The 14115-nt window shown below is 40.6% G+C and overlaps 2 protein-coding genes across 3 annotated transcripts; both read left to right on the top strand.

Annotated features, from left to right (window-relative positions):
- The first annotated feature begins 313 nt into the window (after nt 1–313).
- actc1a (actin alpha cardiac muscle 1a) lies at nt 314–4880 on the top strand. The gene is made up of 8 exons (XM_080491508.1): nt 314–460; nt 2161–2314; nt 2425–2553; nt 2643–2838; nt 2927–3088; nt 3952–4143; nt 4250–4431; nt 4538–4880. Exons 2-8 carry the CDS (start codon nt 2186–2188, stop codon nt 4679–4681), a joined length of 1134 nt encoding a protein of 377 aa, XP_080347634.1. The 5' UTR covers nt 314–460; nt 2161–2185; the 3' UTR covers nt 4682–4880.
- Nucleotides 4881–9025: 4145 nt separating this feature from the next.
- Nucleotides 9026–14035, top strand: scg5 (secretogranin V). Of its 2 annotated transcripts, XM_080490045.1 has the most exons (6): nt 9026–9249; nt 9652–9877; nt 10818–10967; nt 11178–11290; nt 12555–12608; nt 12830–14035. In XM_080490045.1, the coding sequence occupies exons 2-6, from the start codon at nt 9652–9654 to the stop codon at nt 12956–12958; spliced, it is 672 nt and encodes a 223-aa protein (XP_080346171.1). In that variant the 5' UTR covers nt 9026–9249; the 3' UTR covers nt 12959–14035. The 2 variants fall into 2 exon arrangements, with proteins under 2 accessions (XP_080346171.1, XP_080346172.1); XM_080490046.1 differs by lacking the exon at nt 9026–9249 and having other exon boundaries at nt 9457–9877.
- The last annotated feature ends 80 nt before the right edge of the window (nt 14036–14115 follow it).

Here is a 14115-nt window from a genome sequence, read left to right as displayed (position 1 = left end):
AGGGAAAATAATAACTTTTGAGGAAGCCACAAAATAATGGACATTAAAAAGCCACCAGGCACAGCATTCTTATTATGGATATGTCCAATATTGCAATTTCTGGATAATATTAGTTTTTAATAAAATATGAACGATATGTAGATTGCGAATGATCACTGTCAACACTTTCAACACTGAAATATTTTACTATGTTTATTAATCTTCAATAAAAGTCCCAGTTGCTCACTTCCCTTTCATGGCCTTTCATCTCTAAGGCATCATCCCTCCAGTTTGGTGCTGTTTCTGATACAGGATCCACTTTACCGAACCATTTGCTGAGCAGCACTTAATTTGGGCTTGTGTTAACTCCTGGGGCCGCCCACCAGCCCCCAGCCTCAGGACGCTGAGACGTATTTAAGGACCCGCTTGCGCCGTTGCCCCTTTGTCCCAGTGGAAACTCCAGTCTTGTGATTACAACTTGGTGAGTTCCACACACCATTGCACTGTCTTTGCTGGGTTTTGAACTGTTGCTTTAAGTAGCATTGGCGTTTGTCCACAGGAGTGAATGTGGCTGCTGGAGGAGATTTTACTGCAACAACATGGATATACAGTAGTTTTTACATTTTGGGAATTGAATCTGTTTCTCGCTTAGGTAGATTAGTCTCTTTTTAAAAAAAAAAATAGTTGTTTTCTTTAATTTGGGTCAATAATGTGAACAGATAAAGTCATTTAAACAAATTGGTGGCATTCAGAAGCAACAGTTCAGCGATAAAACGCAACCGACAGGTTTATGCATTCTTGAAAGACTCAGGATGTAGGACAAGGATGCCTGCTGGGTAGTTGACTAGATCAGACATCATCTCAGGATGCAAAGGGTGTAAAGTTTATTGTCTACTGGATGTATAAGTAAAATGGGCTTTTGAACACTAAAAAGCAACAAACAAATCAAAGTTTGCAATGAGCTCTTGATAAAAGCAGCAATCTGAAGTCACAAGTTTAGCTGGAGAAACTGAGATTAATGAAATTCAAAGATACTACAGTATTTGTTTAATACTTAAAGGAAGTGCTGAAATAAGGATTCAGTGCATATTAAAGAGCAAGATATTTGAAATGTCTGCACTATTAAAAATCTATGTACATTTTTAGATTACGTGCTGTGTTACCTGTTTATAGTTGTTTATTCAAAAAGTTTTAAATGTGCATTTTACTATATTTTTGGAATTTGCACAAACTTGAGAACAAAACATTTAGTCCTCTTTAAGTAAATTGCCAATGATGTTGGGTTTAAATCATTTTGATGCTATCAATCAATAAAATGTACTTTTTGTACCCAACCTTTACTTGCAATGATTGGAAATGAGCTTAAAAGATCATTGTTAGGCTGATGCATTGCAGTCAACTGGCAAACATCAGCATTTATAGCTGACAAAAAGATTCCCTTTTCATAATTCTATTTTACTTGTTTAGAGTGGTGATGAAGCCAGAATTCCCCGTTACTATTATAACTGTTCAATCAAAGTATTGATGTTAACTTCGTGAACCATCAAATGCACTAAAATTCCCCTTTCCGATTGTGACTTTGAATGAGGAAACCTCAATGATTAGAAGAGATGCTCCCACTTTGGATGCAGGCTGAGGTCAGAGATCCTCGAAGGATCTGGACACCTGGTCTGTGTCCAAACAGAGGCGTCCACTATGTGGCGACAGCTGAGAGGAGAGCCAGGCATCCACTGCCGCATGTCAAAAGACACACCGCCTCAGCTGTTAACTGGCTGTGGCATAACGATGAGATACAGAGGAGGGTTTGTGGGGTCATGTGTGGGTGACAACAGTCCCAAGGCTGAAAATAGACCTATGAGTGTGTGTGTCTGGGGCTGGGGGGGGGGGGGGGGTCTTTGGCCATGTCCTGTTTTGGTTTTAAGGCAGCTGTAGGACTCATGGAGGAGATTAGAGCTTTCTGAGGTGGTGTCATGATGAAATTAGAGCTGCATATTTTCTCAAAGTTGCATTGTTTTGTTTATTCCAGCTAAAAGATCTCCACTTTAGAATTTAATTGGAGATGATGTACATTCGCCCATAATATTACTCCAAATATTCAAATTTCATTTAAGGTCCAGTTTTCCTTTTCTGTTCAGAATAAATCTAATATCCTGCTTGTATTTGATCCTCTTTCTCCTGTAGAAAACCAGCCCAGAACAGACCAAACATGTGCGACGACGACGAGACCACCGCCTTGGTGTGCGACAACGGCTCTGGCCTGGTCAAGGCTGGGTTTGCTGGTGATGACGCTCCCCGCGCTGTCTTCCCATCCATTGTTGGACGCCCCCGTCACCAGGTCAGTGCAGCAAAATTCTCTGAAGGATGAGATTTTATGTTGTCATAACAGGGCCAGTCTGTGTTTTTTTTTTCTTTTTTTACTGACATGTGATTTCCTCCCCTTCTCAGGGTGTGATGGTGGGTATGGGTCAGAAGGACAGCTACGTGGGAGACGAGGCCCAGAGCAAGAGGGGTATCTTGACTCTGAAGTACCCCATCGAGCATGGCATCATCACCAACTGGGACGACATGGAAAAGGTGAGAAGAGGAACTATAAAGACCCATTAATAAAAAGTTCTCCCTCTCTATGTGATTCCTTTTTTAAACTTTCTGCCCTGACTTCATAGATCTGGCACCACACCTTCTACAATGAGCTCCGTGTGGCCCCAGAGGAGCACCCGACTCTGCTGACTGAGGCTCCCCTCAACCCTAAGGCCAACAGGGAGAAGATGACCCAGATTATGTTTGAGACCTTCAACGTCCCTGCCATGTATGTGGCTATTCAGGCTGTGCTGTCCCTGTACGCCTCTGGTCGTACCACCGGTGAGTCTCTAATGACACATCTGAACTTCAGCATTTAAACTTTACATTCTCTGTGATGTCTTCTTAAGGCCGCTTTTCTTTCTCACAGGTATTGTGCTGGACTCTGGCGATGGTGTGACCCACAATGTGCCCATTTATGAGGGTTACGCTCTGCCCCATGCCATCATGCGTCTGGACCTGGCCGGTCGCGACCTGACTGACTACCTGATGAAGATCCTGACTGAGCGTGGCTATTCCTTCGTCACCACCGGTAAGAGGGCCTCTTAGAAACGAAACAAGCTGCTTCAAGTTATTTCAATTTATATGGAACAAAATTTGGATGGAGGCAAGCGAACAAACTCAAATCGTTTGAGAAATAATGTTGTGAAGTCTGTTCTTATAAATCTAATCTTTATTTTTGTTATTCCAACACATCAACAATTTGCACAAACTTAATTCATAGTTGTGAATGTGTATCATAATTACTAAGCCAAGAATATAAAAGATAACTTCAAAAAATTATCAGACCTTTAAGTTGAAATTAAGATTTCAAGTACATCCAGGTACTGGTTGTTCAGGTGCTTATGTTCTATTAAAAACAAGCATTCAACAAATTCAGCATTTGATCAAAACAGCAACCTCTGCTTACTCTTTCATATCAGTGCCAGTTCCAATATCCTAAATCTGAACCATTAATTACTATTAAAACCATATTATATAAAGTACCCAGCAAACAATATGCTATCATAGATAACAAATGTGTTGTGCAAGGTACTGAAATGAATAGTGCACATATGATGCAAGTGACTTCTTTATCAGTTACCACAAATCAGCAGCTAATTACTAAGAAAAGTTACTGTGTAGTTGGTATAAAGATAGATCATTATTAGACGCATTATATTTAGCTGTGAACAGTTGAAAAAGCACAGAAACACAACAAAATATGCTCGTGAAGGGGAGCTAAGGACAGGTAGAAGAGGATGGCCGATGTACTGTTGCTGTCAATAAGACTGAGGTTGTTTAGGAGTATTGCGACTGGGTACGTTACATTTCTCACAAATCGTTCGGGGTATCAGGGCTTTGCTGTAATGTGAGACCAGTTTGACTGAACTTGGATGTTTTCCTTCCTTCCAGCTGAACGTGAAATTGTGCGCGATATCAAGGAGAAGCTCTGTTACGTGGCTCTGGACTTCGAGAATGAGATGGCCACGGCCGCCTCCTCCTCCTCCCTGGAGAAGAGCTACGAGCTGCCCGACGGTCAGGTCATCACCATCGGCAACGAGCGATTCCGCTGCCCCGAGACCCTCTTCCAGCCTTCCTTTATTGGTGATGGCATAAATATTTCAGTAATTTTTCAAGTCTGACAATAATAAAGAGCAGTAACTAAAACTATTTTTAAGGTATACTTTACTGACACATCTCACCCTCTCAGGTATGGAATCTGCCGGTATCCATGAGACTGCGTACAACAGCATCATGAAGTGTGACATTGACATCCGTAAGGACCTCTATGCCAACAATGTGCTGTCCGGCGGCACCACCATGTACCCTGGTATTGCTGACCGTATGCAGAAGGAGATCACTGCCCTGGCGCCCAGCACCATGAAGATCAAGGTGAGCCCCGCTGGTGACCTGGAGCTGATTATGACTAGAAAAGTTCAAATTTAAGGTGCAAAACAATGTCAAACCAACCCTCGCTTCTTCTCTCTCCTTCCTGCAGATCATCGCTCCCCCTGAGAGGAAATACTCCGTCTGGATCGGCGGCTCCATCCTGGCCTCCCTGTCCACCTTCCAGCAGATGTGGATCAGCAAGCAGGAGTACGATGAGGCTGGCCCCTCCATCGTGCACAGAAAGTGCTTCTAAATCTCCAACCTGCACCAGACTTCTCAACACCAACCACACCAGCTTTCTTTCCATTTCTGTATTTCTACTGTGCCTTTTGCTGTATATACGTGTAATGTTGTAATAAAAATAGTTGCTTTTAAATCAGTATTCTGCAGAATTTTTATACATCGAACATTGTGTTAAACCTGCCATGTTGTATAAAGTATGTTGACCCATCATATATTTTATATTTTTAAAGACATTGTTTGAACATACAGCATAGAGCCATAAAGATTAAGCAAATCACAATGATAACCTCGGTATCATGACACCTGTTAATGGGTACAGAGTGAAACAGTGAGTGAACATTTTGTATTCAAGGTGAATGTGTTGGAAACAGGAAAAAAATGGGCAAATTTAAGGATTGGGAGAGATTTGTGATGGTTTGCAACCGCATCAGAACAAAAACAGTAGCTCTTGTGAAAAGACCTGTCAAAAGTCCGATAAAAGTGAGATGGTGTTAATGTAGTGGCTGACCCAGTGCATTGAGGAAATATAAATTGGTTAGGTAAAAAAAACACCATGTCAAATACAGTTATCAAAGAAACTAAAGTATTATGGTTGAGAAAATTAAGCCGAAGTGCCATAGATGAGAAAGTTAGTATTTTTCCCAGGTTACCTGAACGCACCACTTCCCAGTCGGCGCTCACAGGTGAGATGGATGAGTCTAATAAAACCCCTCCAGTTCATTCACTCTGATTTTACCGACTGAGGAACAGACCTGTGTGCTTTTAATTTTGTGACAAAATCATGACCATTTCAGACAGGAATATGATTCGCTTCCACCTTGAAATACTTTATGGGATATCGGTGAAGAATTCTGAAAAGAAAAGCGAGTGGATGTTGATGAGTGGAACAAAGATTTTTGGTGTTCCTCTAGAAAATGTGCCCCGGTGTTACATCCCTGAGTTTGGGCTTGTGCCATGGTAAGTGAATGCACCAAGGGGTCTTAATACTACACAGTACACAAACACAATGATATATATATATATATATATATATATATATATATATATATATATAGACTTTAAATGATCTGTGTTGCAGCTTTATGGTGGACGCGAGCTCTTTCCTCCTGGAGTGTGCTGGAACTGTGGGTCTCTTCAGAAAATCAGGCTCTCTTCCCCGCATCAAGACCCTCAGGGTAAGAACAGCCGAACACTGTCAAACTTTAAGTGTGGGAACTCTTTGAGGAAGTTTGAAAATAAAATTCCGTGGTGCCTGAAACTATTAACGTTTGTCCGTCTATGGACTTCATTCATCCGCTGATTGCTCACTGTAAATCAGCATTCCCTTGTATGGGTCCGCGCTCATGTTGTCAACCCAAAACAAGAAACACAGTCTACTTCATACTGCTATTATGAAATTTAAGGAGAAAGTCTTCAGTTTTTCTTTTTGCTATTCTGGAAGCCCTGAATTGTGGTCTACTTGATGTATGCTGAACTTGATAAATTTTTCTAATTCTGTCCATTTTCCTACTAAACTTTTAAACTCATGCAGAATTGATGCAACTCCTGCTTCCCTCTGTTCAGGACAAGCTGAATCGTGGGGAAGTCTGTCTGTCCACAGCCCTGCCCTACGACTTGGCCACTGTTATTAAACAGTTTTGCAGGGAGCTGCCGGAGCCGCTGTTTCCCAGCGAGATGCACGCTGCCCTGCTGGAGGCTCAGGCCCTGCCCAACCTGCAGGACAGGACGTCTGCGCTGCAGCTGCTGTCCTGTCTGCTGCCGGCCAGTAGAGCCTCCTGCCTGCACTACCTGTTTGACTTCCTCAACAAAGTGTCTCAGAGGTGGGAATTACTCAGCATTTTTGTTCCCAATAATTAAATTCTTTTGCTTCTTTGAAACCTTTGGTTTCATTTTATTTTATTTTTTTTAGGACATAACGATTCCATGTATTTCTCTGACAGATGTGCCGAGAACTTGATGACAGGCTCCAATATTGCCATGATTTTTGCGCCCTGTCTTTTGCCGCCTCCAAACAAGACGGAAATGTCAGAGGGACGCCTTGAACTCAGAGTCCACATCTTGCGCACCTTCATTGAGAGTCCCTCTCTATTTGGTCAGTGAAGCTGATCCTGTATGCTCTGGCACTGTCTGGCAAAGCACTGTGTTTTAACATCTGCCATGTTCTGACCTTTTAAGCTGTGATTCCCAAAACTGTGAAGGACAATATGGAGCATCTGAAGTTGAATTATCCAGAAGAGTCTTGGTTTGGAAGAGGAAACAGAAAGAGGCACACTTTCAGAGGTACGCGGGCACCAGAGCTTGTGATGAGGAATCACAGCTATGCAACAACCAGTAAGTATGTTCTTTGTTGAATGTATGCAGTCATGCAACCTATGAAGACGATGTCCCGGATTCACTGGAGGTCAAAGATCAAGAGTCCCGAGCTGAAGCCCGCCCTAGAGCCTGCGTCAGGAGACAGACCCACGCTGAGGAGAAGCCTGGGCCTGGAGACTTTCCCAAACGTCAAGCTGTTCAGGATGAGCACACATCATGCAGGTGAACAGAATGTCGACAAATGAACGGATAATAACGTCACTTGGTGCAGAATGTAACAAAATGAACTTGTCTCCCCGATCAAGGTTTGAGTTCCGCCACAGCTTTGTTGGAAGATTTAAGTCCTGACATAAAGTGTGGTGAGGTGCCACGTGAGAGTGTGAAGAGGTAAATTATTAACACAAGTTTAAATTTCACAAGCAGTTAAGGGTGATGGAGGGACTCAAGTCTTCAGTAGAAAATCACATTTTAATGCATTTCAGTCTTTTAGTTTGTACATTTCAACATCTCGGTATCGGTCAACAGCAGAAATAAAATGCGACACGCTTTCACGCTAAATCATTTCGATGTTCACAAGTTGATGTTTATCGTTTCTCCTTTTAAAGGTTCATTTATGTTTTAATGAGTGGGTTCACTATCATTGTTGACCAAAGTCATTATGAGCTATTAATGTATATCGCAATAGCTAAACATATTTTTTGATGACTTAAGCATTTAGTTTCAATTATAATGAAAACAAATATGTAAAATTTTCAACTTCACGCCATGTAAATACAACACCGTAATTCTTTTGTATGCCTATTTTCACAGGTTTTCCAGAGGACAGTTTACAGAGAAGTGTCCTGTGCTTGCCACAGCGGGAAAACTCCCGCTATGGCGTCGTCGCATATCACTATAACGTTTCCGTTTCCTAATAAGGCAGATTTTTCATGCCGACAGAGCATTTTGCATAAAGCTCTAGCGGTTTTAGATTTATATTTTAATAAATTATTGCTCTTGTATGGATTGTCTTCGCTTAGCCAAACACCATTCACAAAATAAATGAATCATGGTGTATCCCTATAGTTAAGGTAGATTTGAAGTGTATGAATGACGATGTTTAGATTTGAGGACCTCATTAAAGAATTTTACTTGGAGGTTCATGGCGCATTTCTTCGAAGTGGCAAAGTTGACAGACTTTTAAATACTTTAAATTTGGTTTGCCTTGGAAAAACCTTTGTGATTTGCTTCATTTGGTGTCTTAACGTTGAGACTAAATAGCTGGAGCAATAAGACCTAAAAACACAATGTCAATTTCATGCGCGATGGATGTAAACTGGCACAAATCAAGTAACAGATTTGTCGTGTGTGTGTGGCAAGACGAACAAAGTCCTGCTGCCAGTGTTCTCCAAATGCCAACTTTTTTTATCGTTCTCCACTTGGTGATCATTCAGAGCCTGAATAGCCATTTACAACGAGGAACCATCACATTCTCATTTAAGGATTTAATATAATATTGTTACCTTGTTCAAATTCTTTAAGAAGCCATGAAAGAGATGAGCCTTCCCTTTTAAACTATCAATAAAAGCAACCAAAGTAACTTCAGATAAGAGACTGGGGAATCCAGATCAATAAAACGATGTACAACAACGTGTAATCCTAGCGTTTAATCTCTCCTACCTTTTTCGTTACAGTATATCCAGTTTCAATCTATTGTAGGATCAAGTGAGAAAAACTGATGATGTGGTACTTTGTGCACTGATTTTACAGATGCATCTCAAGACACAAACACAATGGAAACTTTTGAAGTACAAAACTTTCCTTTATTCTAAAACCGAGACCTTGGTTATTCCAATTTGAAATATTTTAATTTTTCATTTCACCGCGGCTCTGAGACGCACCTGGGCGTCAGTGTGGACATGCAGTTGGACACGTGGCACTCTTCATCCACCGACGAAAAGGTGGGATTTCGGTTTCCTAGCAACTTCATCCTGAACTGTGAAGCGAGGCGAGTCTCATCCTCCAGCGCGGGTTGCGTAACGACCACCGGAAATTAAACACTTCCCTTCATAATAAAAACATGTTTGGCCAAAACACAGCAGACCAGAAACCACATTCAAAAGGATGCTTTATCGATTTAAATTTGATTATCAATTGTTAATAGTTGGTGTAAAACGAGATCTTAACCTCGTTTTCAGCCTGCTTTTGCTAAAGAACATTTTAGTTTGGAAAGCGGATATGTTATCCTCATATAGCGTCTGCAGGTCCCTCCTACGGTGCTGAAAGGTAAGATGGAATTACTAAGAAATGCTATTTTTTGATAGATTTAATACCTCTCATGCTGTGATGTCGCGCTCCCGACCTACTAAACATGATTAGAATTGGATTTTATAGTAAATAAACCATTTTGCCGTCCCTGTGTGCTATTTATAGGCAATTCTCCGCCTGACTGCCTCTGTTTACAGAATAAGTGACGCACTAAAGCTGTAGTCCATTTCGTGGACAATAGCCTGTATTTCTTGGTTTGTTTGGACCACAATGGCCTCTATTGCAGCCACACTGTTCTGAAGTTATGGATCTTTATGTAATGAAGCTGCCAGGTGGCCAGGAGGGATCGTGTTGCGGTGTTTGCAGATCATTACGCGCTCTCCATCCCCCGTACAGTCTCCTCTCCTGTTCTCCGCGCAGATGAGAGAAATGTGCTCGGCGGTGCGCCTGTCTCTGCTCGGCCTCCTGCTGTGTCTGCAGCTCGGCCGGGCTCCGGCCCGGAGCCCCCGCACGGTGGATCAGGTGTCGGAGGCCGACATCCAGCGTCTCCTGCACGGCGTCATGGAGCAGCTGGGCATCGCTCGGCCCCGGGTGGAGTATCCCGCTCACCAGGCCACCAATATTGTGGGGCCTCAGAGCATACAGGGTATGTTGTCACGGATATAGAGAGAATGCAATGTTTATGTCTATTAAAATGTAACCCCCCCCCCCCCCCCCACACACACACACACACAATTTTGTTCATTTATTTGAACTTTTCTTCTTTTGCATAAGTAAATTACTTATAAAAAACACCAGCCTTACCCATTATTGTTTTTATTAGTTGTCTTTTGTCAGCATTTGAATGCATTCGCTGCCGAACAGCAGCTTTATTTATATAATTATTACTATTTAAATGTGTATTTGACCACGTAATGTTGACATAGCTGATTTTTTTTAAAACCAAGTTCAAGTTATTATGTTTAAGGTTTGTATATAGCCTGATATCCCACTTTCAAAAATTTCATTTACTTTGATTTATTCATGCAGTAGCATGCTTAAAGTTTTGTTTGCGTTTATTTAAATAACGCCTTGGTATTAATCCTCAATAAATATATAGAAATACACAACTTGATTGCAGCAGACTACATATGGCACACGTAATAATCTACTTCATGACTTCACCTTAAATGAGATTGATGCTACTTTAAGTTTCTTTGAATATTACACTCTTGCGTGGTTATTTAAAGATATGCCGAACAGGACAAGGGAAATACATTTTTTTGGAATTAAAAAAAAAGAAAAAAAATATGAATACAAAATGCAAAAAATATGATCCTCTACATTAAGAATGTACAAAAATTACCTTTTTTTTCTGCTTGAGCATCTGATCTCCAAAATATTTGTGCACAGCTGAGGGCTACAGAATAAATTTGCTCAAAATGAAGTATAAAAATCTAAATTTCACACTACAAAATGGACACATGCTTGAACCAGTAGATCTGATCTCTTGCACCGTGGAAATAATCACAAACCAAAACGATCATTGCTTTTCTGGGTCGTGCAGCTCTTTTGTAGTAACTGCAGTATTGCTTTCTCCCCACCAGGTGGTGCTCATGAAGGGCTGCAGCATCTCGGTCCATATGGAAACATCCCAAACATTGTGGCTGAGCTGACGGGGGACAATGTTCCCAAAGACTTCAGTGACGACCACGGGTACCCAGACCCCCCGAACCCCTGTCCTCTGGGCAAAACGGGTACAGACTCTTCCTCTAATTCATAGTTGTATTCCTTATAAATGACTTGAAATAAACATTTTGGTGGAATTAAATCATAAATGAGTTTACGGGGTGTACCTGTTTCACCGTTGCTGTTTACTGTTTAATTCTGTGGATTAGTTGATGCAAATGTACCGATTCTGCTGCAGACTTTCTAATAAAGTGGCCTCCTGTCTGTTCTCCTCGCAGCAGCAGACGGGTGTTTGGAAAACGCTCCCGACACCGCCGAGTTCAGCAGAGAGTTTCAAAAACACCAGCATCTGTTTGACCCAGAGCATGACTACCCAGCCCTGGCAAAGTGGGTCAGTAACCATTTCCACTGCACTGTTGCAAATGTTGATAGTATCCGTCACCTGGTTATCATATGTAAATGTGTTTTAGTGTGAGGTTTGAAGAAAAAGCACCGGTTTAAAGTTCTGTGCAATATTTTTTTATATTTCCCACATAGACATATGAATAGTACATTGGAAGTGTGTGTTACTTTAAATCTATATATCCATATTATATACCACTTAAGCTCTGTTGGAGTTTTTTCTTGAGGTAGCAAAACTACTTGTATCTTTTAATTTTTTTAAACTTAAGCAGCAATAGTTACTTTTTTATAAACTTTGGAACACATGAATTATATATATATTTTTTCTTTTTATTACAAACTGACTGCAGCTTATTCTCTGTGGTTCACGCTCTCTATTATGCTTCCAAACATCATTAGTTGAGACCGTAAGAAGTAACAAGCGTGCTTCGGGAGCATGTGAAGTAAAGATTTATGTGTTAATTTTGCAATTTCACGAGTAAAATCATTAGAAAAACAAAATGCTCGCGTAAAGTACAGAAACCAGAAAATCGAGTTAGTGACAGTAATAAAGTATTTATTAAACATATTTTTTAAACATGCTGTTGGAGGGAAACATGAGTATGTGGAGCAAACTCAACCAGGCACAGAATGACAAATCCAGGTCAGATTGTTTTGCAGCAAGAGGGCCAACCATTGCAGAACTGTGCACAAGGATAATGTTTTAAGTTAGAATTCGGTCCATACGAGTCAAATGAATGTATTAGGTGCTCTTCAAGCACAATTATTTACAGTACTCTTCTGGCAGATGCTTTAATGCACCTGCAACCTATATACGTAATAAAAAAAGCCTAACCTTGCAGTAATAGAATCTAGTATATCAAACAATTCAAAGGCATGAAAAATGCTATACAATTACTTTTGAAAAATGAAAAAGCACAAGTATTCAAATTTTCTATTTTCTTTTTTTTAAACAATTGGTCTTAAGCACCCCAACACACACACACACACACACACACACACACACACACACACACACACACACACACACACACACACACACACACACACACACACACACACACACACACACACACACACACACACACACACACACACACACACACACTATTGTATTTCTGACATGAGGATGACTTTTCATTACTTGTCAGTTACACTCGGCTAATTTGTTGACCGTAATTTGTGAACAAAGAGTGACGCTGTAGAACAAGTATTTTACATGATTGTATGTCTATTTCTGCTTTTCTCTTTAGAACAAAGAGCGTTTGTACCAGAAACTGAAGGGAGGACCAAAGAGAAGAAAAAGGGTATAATGTTTCTCAGTCGTCTTTTGACTTTTCTTGTGAGGGAGTTTGTTTTTTCTTGAGAACCCACAATGGCAGTATTTAGATCAACCCTTGATTTATTTTCTGTACAAATTAAATATCCCAGGATCCCACTTTTTTCATTCCTGTTTATTCAGATCGTAGTGATTTGTGTGCTCATTTGCAGCATATCTAGACCAATGTTTTCATGTCTCTCCCTGCAGAGCGTCAACCCATACTTGACGGGCCAGCGGCTGGACAATGTCGTCGCCAAGAAATCTGTTCCTCACTTCTCCGAGGAAGACGAGGAGGAAGCACCGACTGTCCCTGCTGCAAGCAAATCTTCAGCCTGAACTCCAGCAGCAAACACTGAAATATTAAAGTACACGCTCAGAAAAAAGTTTTGAACACTGCAGATTTAGGCATTTTGGTTAACTATCGGTGGGACTGTGACCTTGGCATCTTGCATGTTTTACTGTATTGCAGCACACTGGTAACCCAGATCTCAGTCACTAATTAGACACAACTTACTGTGTTTGCTCTTGTTGTGTTTTTATTTTTCATGTATATAATTTGAGTTTAAAAAAAAGATTGATGCTTAAGTATCATCATGAGGGGCAAATTTAAGTTTAAAGGCATGAAACCTAACTAAAAATGTGTTGCCACTTGTTTCTCAACCTCAGAACACTAGAATTGTCTATTTTTACAGAAGTTGTCACAGTTTTTCCATCACAACTTAAGTGGACTTGGTTGGTTTTTATGCCAGCAGCCCTTCCTGCCACAGCCAGGTCTCGAAACTTGGCTCCCTCATGTCAAGACTTAACATGATGCCATCAATATGTTAAATTTTTTTAATTGAGATATGACTGTTATGCTGTAAGTATCCATGGAGAAAATAAGATCTAGCCTACTTTAAGTGGAAATAGTCATTTCTTTATGTTTTCCAATTTAAAGCAAAACACAGTCTAATTGACTGAGATTCCATATTTGAACCAAAAATACTAGATTATATGGTGTTAAATACTTGGTTGTGTGCAGTATATCTACAGCTGTTATATTTGGAAGAGGTTGTATAAAGACATATGATCTGAAAGAATGTTAAAAGTGAAGATTCACAACCGTACCGAGAATTGTTTACTCACACACAATTTGATTTTGTAATACACAAATCACACGTGTCTTGAAGCAAAAGTTTGATTCTATTCGTATTTCATAAAGCTGTTGCAAATATTAAATGTCATTCTACTTGACTGTAGCATGGCAGATGTAGTGCAGCTTTTTCTCACTAGTATCTGTTCACTTCACTGTGCTGCAGTGATTTTCAGTGTGCTCAGGATGCAGTGCTTATCTTGAGTCTCATCATCCTGTCAGAGATGTTTGTGTTCTGTTTTTGTTCTGTAAAGTAAAATAAACGATTTATCTGCATTGATAAAGTTTGGAGGAGGTCTTTTCCCCCCCACATCCCCCCCCCCCCCCCAGCATTAAGAAGTGAGGTTCAAGATTTAGGGGG

The sequence above is a fragment of the Lipophrys pholis genome (assembly GCF_963383615.2).
Source record: "Lipophrys pholis genome assembly, chromosome: 21".
Classification (NCBI taxonomy): Eukaryota; Metazoa; Chordata; class Actinopteri; order Blenniiformes; family Blenniidae; genus Lipophrys; species Lipophrys pholis.
This window is presented reverse-complemented; position numbering and strand designations above follow the sequence as displayed.